Raw genomic sequence first — 23,946 nt, 5'->3', positions numbered from 1 at the left:
TGAGGATGAGTGAGGGTGAGGAGTTGAGGGTGAGTGAGGGTGAGGGGCTGAGGGTGAGTGAGGTGTTGAGGGTGAGGTGTTGAGTGTGATTGAGGATGAGTGAGAGTGAGGGTGAGTGATGTGTTGAGGTTGACTGAGGGTGAGGCGTTGTGGGTGAGTGAGGGTGAGGTGTTGAGGCTGAGGGTGAGGAGCTGAGGGTGAGTGTGGGTGAGGCGTTGAGGGTGAGGCGTTGAGGGTGAGAGAGAGTGAGGTGCTGAGGGTGAGGGTGTGAGGGTGAGTGTGGGTGAGGCGTTGAGGGTGAGTGAGGGTGAGGTGTTGAGGGTGATTGAGGATGAGTGAGAGTGAGTGTGAGTGAGGAGTTAAGGGTGAGGTGTTTAGGGTGAGTGAAGTGTTGCTGTGGTGGAAAGTGTTTGTTTGTAGTTGTAGTGTGATAGTGTGTTGACGGTGAGTGAGGGTGAATGAGGGTGATGTTTTGAGGGTGAGTGAGTATGACAGTGAGGTGTTGAGGGTGAGGTGTTGAGGGTGATTGATGATGAGTGAGATTGAGGGTGAGTGAGGAGTTAAGGGTGAGGTGTTGAGGGTGAGTGAAGTGTTGCTGTGGTGGTAAGTATTTGTTTGTTGTTGTAGTGTGATAGTGTGTTGACGGTGAGTGAGGGTGAATGAGGGTGAGGTGTTGAGGGTGAGTGAGTATGAGGGTGAGGTGTTGATGGTGAGTTGTTGAGGGTGAGTGAGGATGAGTGTGGGTGAGGTGTTGATGGTGAGGAGTTGAGGGTGAGTGAGGGTGAGGGACTGAGGGTGAGTGAGGTATTGAGGGTGAGGTGTTGATAGTATTGAGGATGAGTGAGAGTGAGGGTGAGTGATGTGTTGATGATGAGTTGTTGAGGGTGAGTGACGGTGAGGTGTTGAGGGTGAGTGAGGGTGACGTGTTGAAGCTGAGGGTGAGTGTTGGTGAGGCGTTGAGGGTGATGTGTTGAGGGTGATTGAGGATGGTTAAGAGTGAGGGTGAGTGAGGGGTTAAGGGTGAGGTGTTGAGTGTGAGTGAAGTGTTACTGTGGTTGTAAGTGTTTGTGTGTTGTTTTAGTGTGATAGTATGTTGAGGATGAGTGAGGGTGAGTGAGGATGAGTGAGGGTGAGTGAGGGTGAGGTGTTGAGTGTGATTGAGGGTGAGGTGTTGAGGGTGAGTGAGGGTGAGGGGCTGAGTGTTATTGAGGATTTGAGGCTGAGTGTGGTTGAGGTGTTGTGTGTTATTGAGGATGAGTGAGAGTGAGTGTGAGTGAGAGTTTAAGGGTGAGGTGTTGAGGGTGAGTGAAGTGGTGCAGTGGTGGTAAGTGTTTGTGTGTTGTTTTAGTGTGATAGTGTGTTGAGGGTAAGTGTGGTTGAGGGTAACTGAGGCAGATGTGTTGAGGGTGAGTGAGGATGAAGTCTTGAGTGTGAGTGAGGATGACGGTGATTGAGGGTGAGGTGGTGAGGGTGAGGGGCTGAAGGTGAGTGAGGGTGAGGCGTTGAGGGTGAGTGAGGGAGAGGTGTTGAGAGTGAGGGTGATTGAGGGTTTGAGGGTGCGGTGTTGAGGGTGAGTGAGGGTGAGTGAGGGTGAGGTGTTGATGGTGAGTGAAGGTGGGTGAGGGTGATGGTGATGTGTTGAGGATGAGTGAGGGTGAGGTGTTGAGGGAGAGTGAGGGTGGGGTGTTGAGGGTGAGTGAGTGTAATTGAGGGTGGGTGATGAGTTGAGGGTGAGTGAGTGTGAGTGAGGGTGTGATTGGCAAATGTGAGTGTGACTAGTTATTTAAATGTAAAGTGTGTTTGTGTTTTTGTATGTTGTTGTTGTAGAATGATGCTGTTGTGGTGGTGTAGAGTGATGTTGGTGTGTTGATGAGTGATGTTAGTGTGGTGCTTCCTAATGCTGTTGTTGTGATGTGTTGATGATGAGTTGTGGTTTGTTAGTGTTCAACTATTACCACCACAGCATAACTCATCCCAACAACAGTTGCAATTCTCCCAACAACCTAATTTGTGATGTCCACCAATGCAACACGCAGCAATACCACCTTATCATTCGGCCCCCCACAGTAACATTGAGCAACAACACAGCATAACTCGGCACCAGCACAGGCGTATTTAGCACAACAACAGTCTCATTCATACATACTACTGTAGTGCGTGCAAGCTACAAAGTATGTGTATTTTGTATATGTTTTTGTAATGTCAAATGGATTGGCTGAATGTTGTATGTGGGTGTGACTATGTTGTATAAATTGAGCGTATTACTTATAATTTGCCTTTTGTATAGCAAAAATTACCATAGAAGTTGTAAAATTTGTATTCCACACTTTTTTATTTTTTTTAAAAATAACCAAATATTTATTGTTTAACTTTGTACAAAAATAAGATATCCTGGCAACATGCAAAATTTAGTCAGAACATATTTCATCGTCTTTTTCTTTCAGAATCTTTATGATTTGGCCATTACAAAAGACAACTTCAAAAGTTTGTGGCAAAAAATGGACAAGGGCATCTCCGATGTTGTCAACTTCCTCATCTAACATAAACCATTTAATTAAGATCTGGTTTTCGATGGGCATAGATTGATATTCGTCTGTGTTTGTCACTTTTATTGTGATAATACTATTTTGCTCTGTAGAGCTTTCAACACCATAAATTTGAATGTCCATCTTTTCCTCTGGTGGGGCTGTTACCTGTTGAGAGAAAACAAAAGCAACAATTAGTTTTTAAATTTGTATACTTTATGTTTTGTGTAAGGCCTATAGTGGGTGAAAGGGACAGAGTGGTTGAAAGGGCCACATTGGGTGAAATGGACTGAGTAGGTGAAAGGGTCCCTGTTGTTGATAGGGTTTGAGTGGGTGATAGGTCGAGAGTGGGTGATAGGTCTAGAGTGGGTGATAAGTCTAGAGTGGGTGATAAGTCTAGAGTGGGTGATAAGTCTAGAGTGGATGATAGGCCTAGAGTGTGTGAAAGGGCCAGAGTTGTTGAAAGGTCCCGAGTGGGTGAAAGTTCCCGAGTGGGTGAAAGCTCCCGAGTGGGTGAAAGGTCCCAAGTGGGTGAAATGTCCCGAGTGGGTAAAAGGTCCAGAGTGGGTGCAAGGGGCAGAGTGGGTGAAAGGGCAAGACTGGGTGAAAGTCCAAGAGTGGCTGAGAAGAGATAATTGCCAAAAGTTTTGTTTGTTGTGCTTACCTCCATTTTGCTATGGCGCGTTGTATTCAATATTTTTTGGCAATTGAATTCATGTACAGTGACGTGAGTCAGGGTAACATATTTGCCAAGATGTATTTTAAATAGTGACGCTTCTCTCCACAGTGTCACTTTTATATCATCAGTTGCATCTTTTATTGTAATCGATTTGAGTGGGGTATCTTGCCCATTGATAAACACAGTCTTTGCGTCCTCTTCCTACACAAAAACAAAGCATTCTATTAAATAGTGACTGTAAAAACACATATTACTAGTGCCTTGTATGAAAGGCAATATAATGTATCATATTTAACGACCCAAATGAACATCCTTTCTAAAAGATTGAATTGTTTATTGCAAAAAATGGCTTTGTAGAGAGTACTTGTGTTTGTAGTATACACCAAAGCACTGCCATCTTATAGTTTTCAAAAGTCATACTTGCTACTATGTGTGAAGAGTGTATAATTCTAATTTTTTTGAGTTAGTTATTGAAGTTACTAAAGGTGTAATGTGTGTGTAAGTCAACTATGCATTTTTTAAGTAGACATGATGACATGAGTGAGGGTGAGGGTGAGTTATTGAGTGTGAGGTGTTGATTGTGAGTGAGTGAGGGTGAGGAGTTGATGGTGAGTGAGGGTGAGTGAGGATGAGGTGTTACGTGAGGGTGAGGGTGAATGTAAGTGAGGGTGAGTGAGGGTGAGTGAGGGTGAGAGGGTGAGGGTGAGAGATTGAAGGTGAGTGAGGGTGAGAAGTTGAGGGTGAGTAAGGATGAGGGTGAGTGTGAGTGAGGCTGAGTGAGTGTCATTTAGGGTGAGGAGTTGAGGGTGAGAGATTGAGGGTGATTGATGTTGAGAAGTTGAGGGTGAGTTAGGATGAGGGTGAGTGTGGGTGAGTGAGGGTGAGTGATTGAGTGAGGGTGAGGTGTTGAGGGTGAGTGAGGGTGAGGGTGAGGGTGAGGCTGAGGTGTTGAGTGAGAGTGAGGTTGACTGAGGAGTTGAGGGAGAAGGGTTAAGTTTTTGAGGGGGAGGTGTTGATGGCTAGTGAGGGTGAGTTAGGGTGAGGAGTTTAGTGTGATTGAGGGTGAGTGAGATTGAGGGTGAGTGAGGCGTTGAGGCTGAAGTGTTGAGGGTGAGGTGTTGAGGGTGAGTCAGGGTGACGTTTTGAGGATGAGTGAGGGTGACTAAGGGTGAGGCATTGAGGTAAACACAGTGTTTGCGTTCTCTTCCTAAAGAAAAAGTAAGCATTGTATAAAATAGTGACTGTAAAAACACATATTATTAGTGCGTTGTATGAATGGCCATATAATGTATTATATTTAGCGACCCAAATGAACATCCTTCCTAAATGATAGCAATATTTATTGCAAAAAATGGCTTTGTAGAGAGTACTTGTATTTGTAGTATACAGCAAAGCGCTGGCATATTATAGTTTTCAAAACGCGTACTTTCTACATAGAGTGAAAGAGTGTATAATGCGTTTTTTTTTAAATTGTTAATGAAGTTACTAAAGGTGTACTGTGTGTGTAAGCCAACTATGCATTTTTTTAGTACATATGATGACATGAGTGAGGGTGAGGGTGAGGGTGAGTGATTGAGGGTGAGGTGTTGAGGGTGAGTGAGGGTTAGGGTGAGTGAGGGTGGGGTTGAGGGTGAGTGAGGGTGAGTGAGGATGAGGTGTTACGTGAGGGTGAGTGTGAGTGAGGCTGAGTTAGGGTGAGGTGTTTAGGGTGAGTGAGAGTGAGGGAGTCTTGAGGGTGAGAGATTGAGGGTGAGAAGTTGAGGGTGAGTAAGGATGAGTGTGAGTGTGGGTGAGTGAGGGTGATTGATTGAGTGAGGGTGAGGTGTTGAGGGTGAGGCTGAGGTGTTGAGGTGTTGAGTGAGAGTGAGGGTGACTGAGGAGTTGAGGGAGAAGTGTTGACTTTTTGAGGGGGAGGTGTTGAGGGCTAGTGAGGGTGAGTGAGGGTGAGTGAGTGGGAGGTGTTGAGGGTGATTGAGGGTGAGTGAGATTGAGGCTGAGTGAGGCATTAAGGGTGAATTGTTGAGGGTGAGGTGTTGAGGGTGAGTGAGGGTGAGGTGTTGAGGGTGAGTGAGGGTGAGAAGTTGAGGGTGAGTAAGGATGAGGGTGAGTGAGGGTGAGTGATTGATGTTGAGGGTGAGGCTGAGGTGTTGAGGTGTTGAGTGAGAGTGAGGGTGAGTGAGGAGTTGAGGGAGAAGGGTAGAGTTTTTGAGTGGGAGGTGTTGAGGGCTAGTGAGGGTGATTGAGGGTGAGTGAGGAGGAGGTGTTGAGGGTGATTGAGGGTGAGTGAGATTGAGGGTGAGTGAGGCATTAAGGGTGAATTGTTGAGGGTGAGGTGTTGAGGGAGAGTGAGGGTGGGGTGTTGAGGGTGAGTGAGGGTGACTGAGGGTGAGGCATTGATGTAAAGACAGTCTTTGCGTTCTTTTGGTAAACCCAAAAAGAACAATTCTATAAAATAGTGACAGTAAAAACACATAGTACTAGTGCGTTGTATGAATGGCAATATAAAGTATTATATTTCACGACCCAAATGAACATCCTTTCTACCATATTGCATAATTTTTTTTTAAAAATGGCTTTGTGGAGAGTACTTGAATTTGTAGTATACCCCAAAGCACTGGCCTATTATATTTCCCAAAACTCTTACTTTCTACATAGTGTGAAAGAGTGTATAATGCAACCTTTTTTGAGCTTGTTAGTGAAGTTACTACGGGCCCGATGTAGGTAAATCCCATTTACCTATTTTGAAATACCGAATCCTACCGATTCGGTATTTAAAAATAGGTAAATGGTATGTAGGTCCCAACATCTGTATTCGTTACCGAATCCTTAACAATTCTTTAATTACCGAATCGGTAAATACCGAATAGGTAATGCCCATTCATTCCTATGGGCTTTGAAGCCCATAGGAATGATTAGGCATTACCGATTTGGTATTTACCGAATCGGTAATTAAAGAATTCAGAAGGGTGCAGGGGGTGTCACTTTGACACCCTCTGGCACCCCCAAAAAAGGCACAGGTGCCATGTGGCAAGCATACCTGCCCTAAGGGCAGGTCTGCCTGTCACATGACATAGGTGTGCTATTTAGACTTGCAATTTTAAAAAGTAAAAAATACATAAGATATGTCATTTACAATACTAATAAGTCCAACTTTTCAAATGCGAGACAATATTTTTTTTTAGTTGACATGATGACATGTTTGTGTTCATACTTACGGCAATTATTGTCCCTGAAACGGTCATCAGGCTTTTTAGACTTGCCCGTTTTATTTCCTTGATGGGAGAAGCCGATGGTGCAGGCGGATGCAAAATGTTGTTTGCTTGTTGGATCAGGCCATCCTCGATTGCCATTGCGGGAAATTTGGTTACTTTAGTTTGTTTTGTAATTAAAATTGTTTTGTTTTTGATAATAAAGTTTCGTATCAGTAGTCCACAGTTATTTTTCGTTTGCTCATATAAATTTTCTTGGTAACAAGTACATTTTATTGTTCCAGTTTTATCTGCTAAAGCCAAATGGAATAAAATTTTCTGCTCTTGTTTAGCATTTTTGTACGTAGTTTTCCCTGAGCAGTTGATGACATTAACTCTTATTGGTTTCTGGTATGGTTTGTTGTCATCGGTATTAATGTTCATTATTTCTTCAATAGACATCATCTGAAATAGAAAATGTGATATAACATGTTAAATACAAACCCATATTGCTTTATGATCACTGTAATAGCATTCTAAAGTACCATAGTTGTGTAGTTGGACATTTGTATATATATGATCTAAAATGGATTGGTAGTTAGTTGTGTAACTGTTAATGAGTTGTTGACATTGTAATTTTGTTTCAAAGAATCCAAGTAATTGCTTGCTGTTTGCATTTTGTTGAGATACATCCACATTGAAATCCCCTATAATAATGAATTTGTGTGTGGGGTAAAAATCCGTAATATTTGTGATGAAATGAAAAAGAGAAGTTATACTTTTTAGGGGTGGTTTGTATAAAATAATAATAAGGTAATCTGTGTTATCAATCTGTAGAGTAAAATGTAAAATGTCTATCCCTTCAAGTGTCTCATAAATAGGCAATATAAATAAATCTTTTTTGTAGTACATCATCATTCCATGGTTTGTGTTGTATGTATGAAATTTATCAAATATAATGTGATGATATTGTTCTATCGTGAAATCATTAGCTGTAGCATTTCTTGTAGTGTTGATCTCAGTTAAGCAAATAATGTCTGCTTGTAATATATTCCTATCCGCTACCATAGATGAAAAATTTTTCTGTAGTGATCTTATATTGTGTGCAATGATATTGAAATGTGCACTGTATGTATGTAACTGTGGGATATGTATTTCAAGTGGCATTTCTGTCCTTAATCTGTGCATTTCCTCATTAACTTGTGGATGTACTACAATTTTACGTTCATCAAAATTGTGTACATATACATTTTGTATTGATTTTGCCCTGCTAATAGCAACATAATGCAAATGATGAATCTTGCTGTTATTAAAGTGTATATAAAGTGGTTCGAGAGTTGCACCTTGTGTGCGATGTATAGTGCGTGCTGATGCTTGGCGTAAAGGAAATTGCTTCCGTATAATGGTAATACATTTTTTAGTGTATTGGAAATGTCTAGCTATAGCATGTATTGGTGTCCATGTATTTTGTATTTGTGAATGAAATAAGTGTTTATATTGTTGTCTGGTTGTTTGTCCTATAGTGGGATTGTCAAATAACAACCAAACAATAATAGGTGTATTGTTAATCAATTCAACTAATTGTACAACACCAGTTGCGCCATTTGTTAAACCATCATTGACATCCACATTGCAACTTAAATCATAACGAAGTTGTAAGGCAATGTGTAATGTATGTGAAAGGCCCATTGTTTTCTGTGGATCTTTGGGCAGTTGCTTAAGAATCGTTTTTTTCACATTTTCAGACAAATCTGAACTGACGGTATCGCTTGCTACTGTTATGTAGACTGGATAATCTTTGCAATGTTGTTCTAAAACCTTTTGGTTAATTTCATTAACTTCTAGATTAGTTGACATGATATATGGAATTGTTTCTAATAAAGTCTCATCAGGTTGTATTTCCCTTTGCTTAATTTGTGAAATATCTTCTTCAGTATGCTTGCCTTCTCTCAATCGGTTTAGTAATTCAGCAAATTGTAGATCTTCTTTTTGGCGCATAATTTTTGTTAATTCAAAAATTTTAAAATGTTCTTTCCATAAGTTAGCACTTAAAGGACCATACATTTGTGTAGAATCCTGAAAAATGTATCTGTCAAATACAGGTTTTAATTGGTAAAAGTCACCAATGGCTAAAATAGAAATTCCTCCAAATGGTTCATTAGATGATTTAATTTCTTGAAGCCTGTTATGTATAAAATTCAACATATTGTGTCCTACCATTGAAATTTCATCAATAATAACAACTCTAACATGCATCATTTCCATTTGTAGAGCAGTTCTATGTTCATGACTCAGTTGTTTATAAGTCAAACTTTGCGACACAGGTATTTTGAAAGTGCTATGCAGTGTTTTGCCATTAATATTATGGGCAGCCTTTCCTGTTGGAGCAGTAAGTAAGATATAAACATTATCTGGATTTTCACCGGCCTTAGTGTTATAGTAGCGTAGTCAAGTTTGATATAGTGCAGATATTACAAAACTTTTCCCAACACCAGCCCCTCCAGTGCAAAAAGTATAGCATGGAGTGCTTGTAGTTTTAAACCAATGCAAGTGATGGTAAACAAATTTAAGTTGTTCTTCCGTTAAGTTTTGCATAAGTTGTTGGTATTTTTCATTGGGTAAAATAACGTTAGTTGAGCTTTGTTCTTCAGTTGTAGTTCTAATTCCTAAATCTAGAGCCAAATCATATCTATTATTATGTTCTGGATTTTGGTCTTCTGTCTGTATATTAACAGTTGGTGATAGAGGAGGTGAAATTACATTTTCATGACACTGTTCATGAATAATGTTTGTAACTTCGCCATGCTGTTTGTTATAGATTTTTAGTTGTGTGTCAACAAATGTTTTAACTTCCAGATACCTATCATAGTAAGTTTCCTTGTTGATTAGTATTTTTTCTTCTTCCCTCCATGGATAGTGCAACATTAATATTTCTCTATAATACTCTTCTGGTTCATTATTTTTGCTAAATCTGCAAAAGCGTATTATTTTCCCTTGTCTGCGCTTATTTAAAGCATAATCATAATTCTGTTTCTTTTGTTGTTTATTTCCGTGACTACATTCTATTTCTAATTCTTCCTCATCTGAGCTGTAAAAGTTTTGTTCTGCAAGTAAATCTTCGCAATCATTTATTTCTTTCCCATGTGTTTTTTTCTTCACATAGTTGAAATTAGCCGCATAGTCTGCTAACGTGCACATCTCTAATGATTGTGGCCGTTTGCAGTACTTAATAATAATATTTTCACATTGAATGTCAGTTGAATTTTCGGGCAAGTTATTAATAGTTTCGATATCACGCATTAAATAAGTTCTTTTCTCTGGACGGCTAGTATTAATAAATACAAATGATCGTGAGCTTTTCCGTAATGGTATTTGAAGAATTAGATATGCTGCTTCTTGAGCACTAATTTCTGTGCAGTTGAGGAATTTGTTTCCTATGTGTTTAAGTTGATCTTTGATATTACTATTGCTTGTTACCTCTTTAGCAGCTTGCGCTAGAAGTTTGCTAATTCCTCTTTGCGATTTACTGATATATGAGATAATATAGACTGCACAAGCATAAGGGTCTAGTATAAACTGCAAGTCTATGTTTGCTCGCCAAGCTTCTAAAAGAGTACTATTGTAGTTATTGATGAAGCATTCGCCTGGTGTTCTTTTTAAAAAAATAGTTGTTTTTTGTAAGCTAGTTTGTATAGAAGTAATATATTCTTTATCATCCATTTTAATGAAGTCTAAAAATTCCTCAAAAGAAAGTGTATTAAAAGTAGTATTATTCATAGCTTCATGTATTATTTTCATATTATCTTGCCATTGGTTATTTGTCTCCTCAAGTGTTAATGGCTCTAATATGAGCGTTCTTGACATTGGATATTTGGGATATTGATATTTGCATGTCCGTTGCTGTTTACGTCTGCAATTTTTGGTGTGACCATGCCTTTGTAGATTTATTAACGGTTGTAAAACAGGGTTCTCAGACTTATGACAAGTGATATATTTGTCAATAAAGCTATTGACTTCTTCGACTGGTGAAACACCATACAATGGTGCTTTGTTTACCCAGAGTAATGCATGTATATGTGGAGAACCTCTTTGTTGGAATTCGACTCTGTAAAAGTAGTCTACTATTTCCCCAATTGGATTAGTGCCATTCAGCAAAACACAATTAAAGAATTTCCTAACTTGATAGTCAAACTGTCTTGCACATGTTATTGGATCTTCTTGTATTAATTTACTTTTAGTTTCCCAAGACATGTTTAAGAATTCTTCCTCTGTACATTCCTTTAAGTTTCTAACTCTCAATAGTATATTTATTAAATGGTGCCATTTTGTTTCAGCAGCAGATAAAGTCAAAAAGAAAGTGGGTATGCCAAGTTGCCTTATCATTGCAAAAATATCTTTTTTGCAACCTTCCCAATATGGAGGTGAACTGCGTATAGTTTTTAATACTTTGTACCCCTCATTAAACTGTAAAACATTGGCAATATTACATTTAATGTCTTTAGCAGTTATTTTATTTCCATCTGTAAAATGTTTTCTGATGGAAATGTTGATTTTACCATGGATCTGCTTAATATGTAATTTCTTCAGTTTAAAAAACACATTACTAATAGATTTAGCGACTCTTCTATCATAACTCCTTAACTCTGCTTGGCAAATAGTACTATAATGTACCGGTATGTGTCTTTCCTTATTGTTAGGCCTTCGTTCACCACAAAAAATAGTAGGGAAAGCCAAAAACTCTGAATCTTTATCCTCATATAAACCTCTTGGCGTGTTATGTTCAGCTGGAGCGAAACTTAACACATTCAGCGAATTACTAGTAATAGTTTCATTTGTTAACATAGTATCCAAATTCCCAGCTTCTATGTTGTCAGAACTATCAGATGAATTGTTTGTCTCAGAAGTCTCATTGTGAGATTCTATTTCTGGAGGTATATACTCCCAGTCAGGGTTAATCGTAACACCATATTCATTAAACATTGTACTATTTTTAGCTAGCCAAGTAGCTGCCTTTTTTACTGTATTTGGTCTAATATTCTCATAATGTGTATATGATTTATAGATTAATTTCCTTTTTAATTTCACTGGGATTGTCATGGCGTCATTAATTTGCCTTGGTAAAATTGTAACAGTTGTCATAACATCTGCAGGTACATTAACTACTGCACCTGATAATGATTTTTGAAAACCGCGTGGCAGACTCAGAATTTGTAAGAATGGTATCCTAGGTGAAACTAATCTTTCTTCTAAATCATATAATTCTAATTCAACTGGTACATTTGGGAAGCCCATGCCATTTACAATAGAACATGGTGGTATTTTGTTTTTGCGAATGTAATAATAGCAAGTCTTACAAATAAAATTGGTTTTCTTGTTACTAATGTTACACTTGTTGAAAATTTCAGATTGGCTAACACTGCGTATATTTAGCAACGTTTGTTTATGCCACAGTTGATTGCAAAGAGTACAAATGTACTCTGGCCCATGCAATATTTCCCGGTGGAATTTGCGAATGATTGTATGGATTTGTTTACCTCGTTTCTGTCTTTGGCCCTGCGTGAAGATGGGGATGTTATTATCAGTAGCACTTAGTTGACTGTTGGTAATGTCTTCTTCAGCTGTATTAACTTTTTTTCTTTGTACAACTTTAGTTGGACATGTACTTGAATCCCTTTTTCTTTTCCGAGACTGTTTATTTGTTCCCTGTATAGCTTTACTATTACCTGGTAATTGTGCTAAATGATTACTATTGCTATTCCCTCCCTTACTTTTATTCAGTAAATCATCAGAAGACATTGATGTTGATGTTATCGTCTGATTAGGAGTACATTCAGTAGTATGTACCCAAATTTTTCTTTCTTGCGGTAGGTGACTATTTTTTTTGTGCACAGTAAGTGCTTTTGTAAAGGATTTCCTTTGAATGACTTTTATATCTATTGGTGTTAATTCAAATTGGACACATTGCTCAGCCTGATGTGTAAAGTTATATGCTAGTTTCATAACATATTGAATTAGGCCTTCAAACGAATTAAATGCAATTGTAACACATGTTCCGTTTGAATGAGGCATGCCTTCATGGTCCCTACTATGTGAATCAAATACAAAGTATGATTGCATATGTTTGAAAATAGCTATTGCATAAACATTCATACAAAGTAGAACACCACAGTGCTTATTAATAGTAACATTTAATGCTGTGCTAATATCTGGGTAGGCTTTATCAAAACGTTTAAGGACATCACCGTAGTAAGCGTTCCGTAGCAAAAGTGAATATATCTCTTGATTGTGGTCTATATACCTTGGCAGGTCATCTGGATGCATAAGTGTTTCTTTGTTAATAGAATGCATTTGTAGATATAAAGCGTCCCCACGGTCCATTATATAATGCAGATCATTAGAGTTCCAAGTAGTTACTGGCTTGCATAAATTGTGCAAGACAGCAAAAGCACTATTTGGTAAGCATTGCTTACCTTGTGATTTGCTATTAAATTTGCTATTCCCTTGATGGTAACTTGCTTTCAAGCATCTCTGCATCTTCTAAGTTATACTGAAATGTTGTTATCAACAAATGTAAATTAAGAAGGTTTGTGAACTAACAAATATTTTTGGGGACTGTAAGGTATGAACTTTTAACAAATTTTAAACTAAGTGGCAAAGTAGTATTTACCTTAACTTCTGTTTCTTTTGTTGTTGTTTTAATAATCTGAAAGGAGAAAAAAAATACATAATGTTTAGAAGATATTTTATCGAATTTTTCCCATAAAGGGCACATTAGCATGTAAATAGTCTTTTAAAGACCTGTTAAGAGCTCTAGTGCTGCTGTGAGTGTATGCGCCACGGCTGGCACACAGGCAGGGTGAGATGATAGAGGGAGAGAGAGGGAGTGGGAGGAAAAGGGGGACAGAGAGAGAGTGAGTGAGTGCGTGAAAAGTTAATACTGAGAGACGTAAAAAAATGTGTGTGTGTGTTATCTTGTAACTTGGACTGGTTAATGTGTTGCATTGAATCTGAGAATGAATGCGGTGTGCGTGTAATATTGAAAGTGTACCCAGTTAGTGTGCAAGTAATGTACAAAGACAGAAAGGGAGTGAAGGGGAGGGAAATGCCGAGGGAGTAAAAGGGAGGGAGAGTGAGGGAGATGGAGAGTGAGGGAGAGGGAGGGAAAGTGAGGGAAAGGAAGGAAAATGGAGTGAGAGGAAGGGAAAGGGAGTGAGAGGGAGAGTGATAGGAAGGGAGACGGGGATGGAGGGAGGGAGAGAGAGGGGGAGGGAGACAGAGGGATTAACAAAGTTAGAGTGAGAAAGAGGAAGGCAAGAGAGAGGGAGGGGGAGCTAGAGAGGGAGAGAGAGGGTGAGTGTGGGTGAGGGGTTGAGGGTGAGTGAGGGTGAAATGTTGAGGGTGTGAGGGTGAGGTGTTGAGTGTTAGTGAGGTGAGGTGTTGAGGGTGAGGGTGAGTGAGGGGGAGGGGATGAGGGTGAGTGAGGGTGAGTGGTATTGAGGGTGAGTGAGGGTGAGGGTGAGGGTGAGGGTGAGTGAGGGTGACGGTTTGAGGGTGAGTGATGGTGAGGGTGAGTGAGGATGATGTGTTGAGGGTGAGTGATCATGAGGGTGAGTGAGCATGAGGTTGAGTGAGGGTGAGTGTGAGTGAGGGTGAGGGGTTGAGGGTGAGTGAAGGTAGGTTAGGCTTAGAGATTGAGGGTGAGTGAGGGTGAGAAGTTGAGGGTGAGTAAGGATGAGGGTGAGTGTGGGTGAGTGAGAATGAGGTGTTGAGGGTGAGTGAGGTGTTGAGGGTGAGTGAGGGTGAGGGTGAGGCTGAGGCTGAGGTGTTGAAGTGTTGAGTGAGAGTGAGGGTGAGTGAGGAGTTGAGGGAGAAGTGTTGAGGGTGTGTGTGTGAGGTGTTGAGGGCTAGTGAGGGTGGGGGAAGTGTTGAGGATGAGTGAGGGTGAGTGAAATTGAGGGTGAGTGAAATTGAAGGTGAGTGAGGTGTTGAGGGTGAGTGAGAGTGAGGTGTTGAGTGAGAGGTTGAGTGAGTGTGAGTGAGGGTGAGGGGTTGAGTGAGGGTGACTGAGGGTGACTGAGGGTGAGTGTGGGTAAGTGAGGGTGAGTGAGGATGAGCGTGAGGGTGGGTGAGGGTGAGTAAGGGTGAGTGAGGCTGAGGGTGAGGGTGAGGGAGGGTGAGGCAGGGCGAGGCGTTGAGGGTGAGTGAGGGTGAGGTGTTGAGGGTGACTGAAGGTGAGTGAGAATGAGGGTGAGTGCGGGTGAGGGTGAGGCGTTGAGGGTGAGTGAGGGTGAGGGTGAGGAAGGGAGAGGCGTTGAGGGTGAGTGAGGGAGAGCTGTTAAGGGTGACTGAGGGTGATGCGTTGAGGGTAAGTGAGGGTGAGGGTGAGGTGGTGAGTGTGAGTGAGGGTGAGGGTGAGTGAGGGTGAGGCGTTGCGGGTAAGTGAGGGTGAGTGTGTGTGTGAGGCTTCAAAAAATAGCGACCCCCTTAAAGTAGTGTCGTTATTTGTATTAGGAAAATAGTTGAGAATTGCTGAGGATGTGGGACTTGAATGTGTCTGTGGGTAGTTTTAAAAGCTGGAATTGTTGTTGGGGATGGAGAGGGAGTGAGTGTGTGCGTGAAGAGTTAATAGTGCGAGACGTACCGAAAAATGTGTGTGTGTGTCATCGTGTAACTTAGATTACTTACTATATTGCATTGAATATGAAAATGAATGCGGTGTGCGTGTAATATTGAAAGTGTACCCAGTTAGTGTGCAAGTAATGTAGAAAGATAGAGAGGGAGTAAAGGGGAGACAAATGGAGAGTTATGTACAAAGACAGAGAGGAAGGGAAAGTTAGGGAAAGGAAGGGAAATGGAGGGAGAGGAAGAGAAAGTGAGTGAGATGCAGAGTGATAGGGAGGGAGACGGAGAGGGAGGGAGAGAGGAGGAAGAAGAGAGGGGGAGTGAGACAGAGGGAGGAACACAGTTAGAGTGAGACAGAGGAAGACAGGAGAGAGGGAGGGGGAGCTATAGAGAGGGAGAGAGAGCTATAGAGATGTAGGGAGACCGCGAGAGAAAGAGAGCGAGAAAATTATGTGTATGCCGGGAGGGCTCAGTGCACGAAGCCTTCGGCTGCAGGGTCCTGTGATTAAGCTCATGGTCAGTTTTATGTTGTTGCTGTCGCCCCGACCCTTAACCACTAACCCTGCCCCCACCGATGCGGTCCTTGGACACAAAGTAAACAGTAAATGTTTCACCTGCGAGAAAGATTGTGAGTAGCCATGTAATAGAGGGTGTGGGCGAAAGTCCCCTTGATCGTGGATTGTGTGTATGAAAAGTTTGTTGTGGTGTGGCGAAGTGTTGCGAACGGATTATGACTGTACTATTCCCCCTAATGTTCCAATGTGCCTGTGAATAGTGTATTAAGTGTAAGGTCAAGTTTTTTTTTGGGTAGGCAGCTAATCCTGGCTAATGTGTTATTGGATGTGTGCTTGTGAAAATGTAATACTAGTAGTTGTACGAGCGGCTGTTTCCGTGTGTCAGCTTGTAACTTGGATTACTAACTGTGCAAGTAAAGATGCGAATGAATGCATTCTGCGTAAATGTTGTAAAGTGTTGCCTGTTTACGTGCAAATTAATGTGCAATTAGAAGTTCTGACTGAAAGTTTGGTGCTGTAGTGGCGAAGTGCTATGATGTTACATTGCGTAGGAGTTGCACGTGCTGTATAAGGGTGGCAGTCAGTGTTTTGCCTAATGTGACAGGCTGTGTGTGATTAGTGTAAGATGCAGTGTTTTGCCTAATGTGACAGGGTGTGTGTGATTAGTGTGCTATAGAGAGGGAGGGAGACGAAGAGAGAAAGAGAGCGAGAAAATTATGTGTATGCCGGGAGGGCTCAGTGGACGAAGCCTTCGGCTGCAGGGTCCTGTGATTAACCTCATGGCCAGTTTTATGTTGTTGCTGTAGCCCCGACCCTTAACCACTGACCCTGCCCCCACCGATGCGGTCCTTGGACACAAAGTAAACATTAAATTTGGCCCCTGAGAGAAAGATTGTGAGTAGCCATGTAATAGAGGGTGTGTGTGAAAGTGCCCTTGTTCGTGGAATGTGTGTATGAAAATTTTGTTGTGGTGTGGCGAAGTGTTGCGAACGGTTTATGGCTGTACTATTCTCCCTAATGATACAATGTGCCTGGGAATAGTGTAGTAACTGTAAAGTGAAGTGTTTATTTTTGTAGGCCGCAAATCCTGGCTAATGTGTTATTGGATGTGTGTTTGTGGAAAGGTAATACTAGTAGTTGTACGAGCGGCTGTTTTCGTGTGTCAGCTAGTAACTTGGATTACTTACTGTGTGCCAGTAAAGCTGCGGGTGAATGTTGTAAAGTGTAGCCTGTTTGCGTGCAAATAAATGTGCAATTTGAAGTTGTGCCTGAAAGTTTGGTGCTGTAGTGGCGAAGTGCTATGATCTTAGATTGCGTTTGAGTCGCACGTGCTGTATAAGGGTGGCAGTCAGTGTTTTGCCTAATGTGACAGGCTGTGTGTGATTAGTGTAAGATGCAGCTCTGTTCACTCTTGAGTCCGATCATCCAGTTTACTGTCTTGCTATGAAGCTGTCAATGAAAGCGTAATGAGTGTTCTAATGTGGTCGCACTCATTTCGGCGTGCGTGTGATATAGTATGTGTTCCTAACAGTGTGTGCGTGAAAAGTTAATACTAATAGATGTAAAAAAAAGGGTGCGTATGTGTCATCTTGTAACTTGCACTGGTTACTGTGTTACATTTAATCTGAGAATGCAAGCGGTATGCGTGTAATATTGAAAGATAATCTGACAAGGTGTGTGTGAGTAGTGTAAGCTGGAGCTCTGTTCACTGTTCAGTCCGATCATCCTGTTTACTGTATTGCTGTGAAGCTGTGACAAAAATCGTAAGGAGTGTTCTGTTGTGGTTGCACTCAATTCGCCGTGCGTGTTATATAGTATGTGTTCTTAACCGTGTGTGCGTGAAAAGGTAATAGTAACAGACGTAAAAAGGTGTGTGTGTCATGTTGTAATTAGGAGTAGTTACTGTGTTGCATTAAATATAAGAATGAATGGGTGTGTGTCAAACTTATGTTGTGCCTTGAATTATTGGAAGGAATGTTCTGTGTGGCGAGTCGGAGTGTTAGGAACGGAAGTAAAAATTGTGTAGAAGAGTGAACAGTTGGCTGTACTTACATGATATATGTTGGTGCGCAGTTTCTTTCCCCCTATCAAGGAAATGTTGAAAGCGTACCAATAACCTACAAGAGATAACGATAAAAAAAACAATATGTATCGGTTGGTTTAAACAAAGGTATGACCTGTTTGAGAAATTACGTTGTCCTTTGCTAAGTATTACCATAGAAAATGTAGATTTGCAAACAAACATGTCGCAGAATAATTTAACACAGGTGCAATGTTGATATAGTAACAGTTCTAATAAACGCAAGTAAATGTATCAATACTGTCCCTTAGATGTATAGAAATAAAACTTGCATGCACTTACGTTCTAAGATTGAATGCCGTAATTTTTCAGTGGCTGTTGGTCGATAGCAGCAAGTACAGCGCCGTTCTGTAAGTCGAAGTTCTGTCCTCGCAGGTAAAAAGAGAGTATGACTTAAAGTGACCCGTCCCTCTGCTTAAATAGGGGGTAACGATGCAAGAATCTTTTTTTTTTTTTTGGTTTAAGAAAGGATCAAAGCTTTTAGTCCTTCCCTTGCCCCAAGGAAAAGTCACACTAGCTGATGTGCGCGACTTGGAAGTGTGAATGTTTGAATGTGTATGCAGATGGAGTTTCGACATTGGCGCGCCAGTAGACTTCCCTGGGCAACTCCCTTAAGCCCACATAAGATTTTGCTCGGAACTGACAAAGCAAAGGGCCTTTTTTTTTTACGTTAGTGTAATTAGACTTCAACTGTCTGCTCGAAGTTACACTTAAAAATGGCATATATAAAGCATCCAAAGTATACAAAGTTTCACTTTTAAACATACAACTCTTGTAATATACTGGCTCAAAGTTGTGGCGTTTATGTTTAGTATGAAAATACTGAAAATTGCTGCGGATGCGTCCATTAATGTGTGTGTGGCAACGTGAAAATACAGTGGGTGAATGAGAAAGATGGTCGATGATTTTGTTTGGCAAAAAAGAAATGTAAAGACAGGTGTGGTGCTGAACGGGTCAGAGGCCGGATGCAATATTTGCCATAAAAGTTGTGTTCTTCGTTTTATTATGAAAATCGTGAACATTGCTGCGTAAGTGGCCCTTAAATGTGTCTGTGGGTAGTTTTAAATGCTAGGATAATTTTGGCTGTGTGTGTACGTGTTGTAAATACAGAATTTCGCTGCGGGTGCGTCCCTTAATGTAAGTCTTGTAATATACAGGCTCAAAGTTGTGGCGTTTATGTTTAGTATGAAAATACAGAACATTGCTGCAGATGCCTCCATTAATGTGTGAGTGTCACCGTAGAAATACAGTGGGAGAATGAGAAAGATGGTCGATGATTTTGTTTGCCAATACATAAATGTAGAGACAGGTGTGGCGAAATGTTATGAGCTGATGTATGATGCTGAATGGGTCAGAGGCTGGATACAATATTTGCCATCAAAGTTGTGTTGTTAATTTTAATATGAAATTCGTGAGCATTGCTGAGGATGCGGCCCTTGAATGTGGCTGTGTGTAATTATAAATGGTGGGATTGTTGTCGGTGTGTGTGTACGGCATGGTATGTAGACTATAGGAGTTTTGGTTAAAAACCATAACCTTTACAGACGCCATTTTCGACCTTACTGTAATTTGACTCTAACTGTCTGATCCAAGTTACGCTTAAAAATGGCATGAGGAGTTGAGGGTGAGGGTGAGGGTGAGTGAGGGTGAGGTTGAAGTGTTGAGTGTGAGTGAGGGTAAGAGTGAGGGTGAGTGAGGGGTTCAGTGTTAGTGTGGGTGAGATATTGAGTGTGAGTGAGGGTAAGGGTGATTGAGGGATTGAGAGTTAGTGAGGGTGAGGGGTTGAGGGTTAGTGATGGTGAGGTGTTGAGGGTGAGTGAGGGTGAGGGTGAGTGAGGGTGAGGGGGAGGGGTTGAGGGTGAGTGAGGTGTTTAGGGTGAAGTGTTGAGGATGTAGGTGAGGGGTTGAGGGTGAGGGAGGGTGAGTGAGGGTGAGGGGTTGAAGGTGAGGGGTTGGGGTGAGGGTTGGGATTGAGGGGTTGAGGGTGAGGTGTTGAGGGTGAGTGAGGGTGAGATGTTGATGGTGAGTGAAGGTGAGGTGTTGTGTGAGGCGTTGAGGGTGAGTGACTATAGGAGTTTTGTTAAAAAAACATCACGTGCCCAGACGCCATTTTCTCCCTTACTGTAATTCGACTTGCACTGTCAGCTCCAAGTTTCCCTTAAAAATGGCATGAGGGATTGAAGGTGAGTGAGGGTAAGGGTGAGGCTGAGGTGTTGAGTGTGAGTGAGGGTGAGAGTGAGGGTGAGTGACAGGTGTGGCGAAATGTTATGAGCTGATGTATTTGACATCAAAGTTGTATTATTTTTAGTATAAAAAGTAATGAGCATTGCTCAGGATGCGGCCCTTGAATGTGGCTGTGGGTAATTTTAAATGGTGGAATTGTTGTCGGTGTCTGTGTACGGCATGGTATGTAGACTATAGGATTTTTTTGTAAAAAACATAAAGTTTACAGACGCCATTTTCGACCTTACTGTAATTAAAATAGAACGGTCTGCTCCAAGATACCCTTAAAAATGGCATGAGGCGTTGAGGGTGAGGGTGAGTGAAGGTGAGGCTGAGGTGTTGAGTATGAGTGAGGGTAAGAGTGAGGGTGAGTGAGGTGTTCAGTGTTAGTGAGGGTGAGATATTGAGGGTGAGTGAGGGTAAGGGTGATTGAGGGATTGAGAGTTAGTGAGGGTGAGGGGTTGAGGGTTAGTGATGGTGGGGTGTTGAGGGTGAGTAAGGGTGAGGGGGAGTGAGGGGGAGGGGGAGGGGTTGAGGGTGAGTGAGGTGTTTAGGGTGAAGTGTTGAGGGTGTGGGTGAGGGGTTGAGGGTGAGGGAGGGTGAGTGAGGATGAGTAGTTGAGGGTGAATGGTTGAGGGTGATTGGTTGAGGGTGAGGGGTTGAGGGTGAGGTGTTGAGGGTGAGGGATGGTGAGATGTTGATGTTGAGTGAAGGTGAGGTGTTGGGTGAGGCGTTGAGGGTGAGTGACTATAGGACGTTTGTTAAAAATCCATCACGTTTCCAGACGCCATTTTCTCCATTACTGTAATTGGACTTGAACTGTCAGCTCCAAGTTACCCTTAAAAATGGCATGAGGGATTGAAGGTGAGTGAGGGTAAGGGTGAGGCTGATGTGTTGAGTGTGAGTGAGGGTGAGAGTGAGGGTGAGTGAGGGGTTGAGTGTTAGTGAAGGTGAAGTATTGAGGGTGAGTGAGGGTAAGGGTGATTGAGGGTTTGAGAGTTAGTGAGGGTGAGGGGTTGAGGGTGAGTGAGGTAGGTGTTGAGGGTGAGTAAGGGTGAGGGGGAGGGAGGGGGAGGGGTTGAGGGTGAGTGAGGTGTTTAGGGTGAAGTGTTGAGGGTGTGGGTGAGGGGTTGAGGGTGAGGGAGGGTGAGTGAGGGTGAGTAGTTGAGGGTGAATTGTTGAGGGTGAGTGGTTGAGGGTGAGGGGTTGAGGGTGAGGTGTTGAGGGTGAGGGATGGTGAGACGTGATGTTGAGTGAAGGTGAGGTGTTGGGTGAGGCGTTGAGGGTGACTGTCTGCTCCAAGATACCCTTAAAAATGGCATGAGGCGTTGAGGGTGAGGGTGAGTGAAGGTGAGGCTGAGGTGTTGAGTGTGAGTGAGGGTAAGAGTGAGGGTGAGTGAGGTGTTCAGTGTTAGTGAGGGTGAGATATTGAGGGTGAGTGAGGGTAAGGGTGATTGAGGGATTGAGAGTTAGTGAGGGTGAGGGGTTGAGGGTTAGTGATGGTGGGGTGTTGAGGGTGAGTAAGGGTGAGTGGGAGTGAGGGGGAGGGGGAGGGGTTGAGGGTGAGTGAGGTGTTTAGGGTGAAGTGTTGAGGGTGTGGGTGAGGGATTGAGGGTGAGGGAGGGTGAGTGAGGATGAGTAGTTGAGGGTGAATGGTTGAGGGTGAGTAGTTGAGGGTGAGGGGTTGAGGGTGAGGTGTTGAGGGTGAGGGATGGTGAGATGTTGATGTTGATGTTGAGTGAAGGTGAGGTATTGGGTGAGGCGTTGAGGTTGAGTGACTATAGGACTTTTGTTAAAAATCCATCACGTTTCCAGACGCCATTTTCTCCATTACTGTAATTGGACTTGAACTGTCAGCTCCAAGTTACCCTTAAAAATGGCATGAGGGATTGAAGGTGAGTGAGGGTGAGGGTGAGGCTGATGTATTGAGTGTGAGTGAGGGTGAGAGTGAGGGTGAGTGAGGGGTTGAGTGTTAGTGAAGGTGAAGTATTTAGGGTGAGTGAGGGTAAGGGTGATTGAGCGTTTGAGAGTTAGTGAGGGTGAGGGGTTGAGGGTGAGTGAGGTAGGTGTTGAGGGTGAGTAAGGGTGAGGGGGAGGGAGGGGGAGGGGTTGAGGGTGAGTGAGGTGTTTAAGGTGAAGTGTTGAGGGTGTGGGTGAGGGGTTGAGGGTGAGAGAGTGAGTGAGGATGAGTAGTTGAGGGTGAATGGTTGAGGGTGAGTGGTTGAGGGTGAAGGGTTGAGGGTGAGGTGTTGAGGGTGAGGGATGGTGAGACGTGATGTTGAGTGAAGGTGAGGTGTTGGGTGAGGCGTTGAGGGTGAGTGACTATAGGACTTTTGTTAAAAACCATCACGTTACCAGACGCCATTTTCTCCATTACTGTAATTGGACTTGAACTGTCAGCTCCAAGTTACCCTTAAAAATGGCATGAGGGATTGAAGGTGAGTGAGGGTGAGGGTGAGGCTGATGCGTTGAGTGTGAGTGAGGGTGAGAGTGAGGGTGAGTGAGGTGTTGAGTGTTAGTGAAGGTGAAGTATTGAGGGTGAGTGAGGGTAAGGGTGATTGAGGGTTTGAGAGTTAGTGAGGGTGAGGGGTTGAGGGTGAGTGAGGTAGGTGTTGAGGGTGAATAAGGGTGAGGGGGAGGGAGGGGGAGGGGTTGAGGGTGAGTGAGGTGTTTAGGGTGAAGTGTTGAGGGTGTGGGTGAGGGGTTGAGGGTGAGGGAGGGTGAGTGAGGATGAGTAGTTGAGGGTGAATGGTTGAGGGTGAGTGGTTGAGGGTGAGGGGTTGAGGGTGAGGTGTTGAGGGTGAGGGATGGTGAGACGTGATGTTGATTGAAGGTGAGATGTTTTGGGTGAGGCGTTGAGGGTGAGTGACTATAGGACTTTTGTTAAAAAACCATCACGTTACCAGACGCCATTTTCTCCATTACTGTAATTGGACTTGAACTGTCAGCTCCAAGTTACCCTTAAAACTGGCATGAGGGATTGAAGGTGAGTGAGGGTGAGGGTGAGGCTGATGTGTTGAGTGTGAGTGAGGGTGAGAGTGAGGGTGAGTGAGGGGTTGAGTGTTAGTGAAGGTGAAGTATTGAGGGTGAGTGAGGGTAAGGGTGATTGAGGGTTTGAGAGTTAGTGAGGGTGAGGGGTTGAGGGTGAGTGAGGGTGAGGGTAGGTGAGAGGTTGAAGGTGAGGGTGATTGAGGGTGAGCATGCCTCCATTAATGTGTGTGTGGCAACGTTAAAATACATTTGGCGAATTAGAAAGATGGTAGATAATTTTGTTTGCCAATACATAAATGTAGCGATAGGTGTGGCGAAATGTTCTGAGCTGATTTATTTTCCATCAAAGTTGTGTTGTTATTTTTACTATAAAAATAGTGAGCATTGCTGAGGATGCGGACCTTGAATGTGTCTGTGGGTAATTGTAAATGCTGGGATTGTTGTCGTTGTGTGTACGGCATGGTATGTAAAGTATAGGAGTTTTGTTCTAAAAACATAACGTTTCCAGACGACATTTTCTCCCTTACTGGAATTCGTCTTGAACTGTCTGCACCAAATTACCCTTAAATATAGCATGAGGGGTTGAGGGTGAGTGAGGGTGAGGGTGAGTGAGGGTGAGGCTGCTGCGGATGCGTCCCTTAATGTGTGTGTATAAGAAATATGGTGGTTATCCAAAAGAAGGCCACATCGGAAATTTTTCCCTGAAGGCAACATCGAAAATCTGTAGTCTGTACAAGCGTCGAAGTAGAATAGGCCGATGTTACATACTACGCTGTACCGCAAAATTGTGAAATACTAGGCCTGGTTATGTAAAGTAAATAAGTTTTGTTAAAAAACAATCACGTTTCTAATGTTCGTATTTACGTTCAGTGGGATTGTTTAAGTTTAACGAAAAAACATCACGTTTCTACTGTTAGTCTTTTTTTTTTTTGGGGGGGGGAGTTTGTTGTTGTTGTCGAGCTAACACCCGGCTCGCAGTCCTTCCCTTGCCCCAAGGAAAAGTCACACTAGCTGATGTGCGCGAATTGGAAGTGTGAATGTTTGAATGTGTATGCAAATGGAGTTTCGACATTGGCGCGCCAGTAGACTTCCCTGGCCAACTCGCTTAAGCGCACATAAGAGT

At 42.5% G+C, this 23,946-nt stretch overlaps 1 protein-coding gene across 1 annotated transcript in view; it reads right to left on the bottom strand.

Annotated features, from left to right (window-relative positions):
- Positions 1-2,379: 2,379 nt before the first annotated feature.
- LOC144762844 (uncharacterized) overlaps positions 2,380-23,946 on the bottom strand; it is an 86,851-nt gene continuing 65,284 nt past the window's right edge. Inside the window, exons 3-7 of the mRNA XM_078648123.1 lie at positions 17,582-17,646; positions 13,060-13,095; positions 6,420-6,857; positions 3,190-3,405; positions 2,380-2,693 (exon numbers count right to left, since the gene is read on the bottom strand). Coding sequence (XP_078504249.1) covers positions 2,409-2,693; positions 3,190-3,405; positions 6,420-6,857; positions 13,060-13,095; positions 17,582-17,646 — 1,040 coding nt within the window. The 3' untranslated portion in view covers positions 2,380-2,408. The remainder of the gene's footprint in view (positions 2,694-3,189; positions 3,406-6,419; positions 6,858-13,059; positions 13,096-17,581; positions 17,647-23,946) is intronic.

The sequence above is a fragment of the Lissotriton helveticus genome, chromosome 6, assembly GCF_964261635.1.
Source record: "Lissotriton helveticus chromosome 6, aLisHel1.1, whole genome shotgun sequence".
NCBI lineage: Eukaryota > Metazoa > Chordata > Amphibia > Caudata > Salamandridae > Lissotriton > Lissotriton helveticus.
Note: the sequence above shows the minus strand (reverse complement) of the source record. Positions and strands in the feature narration are given on the sequence as shown.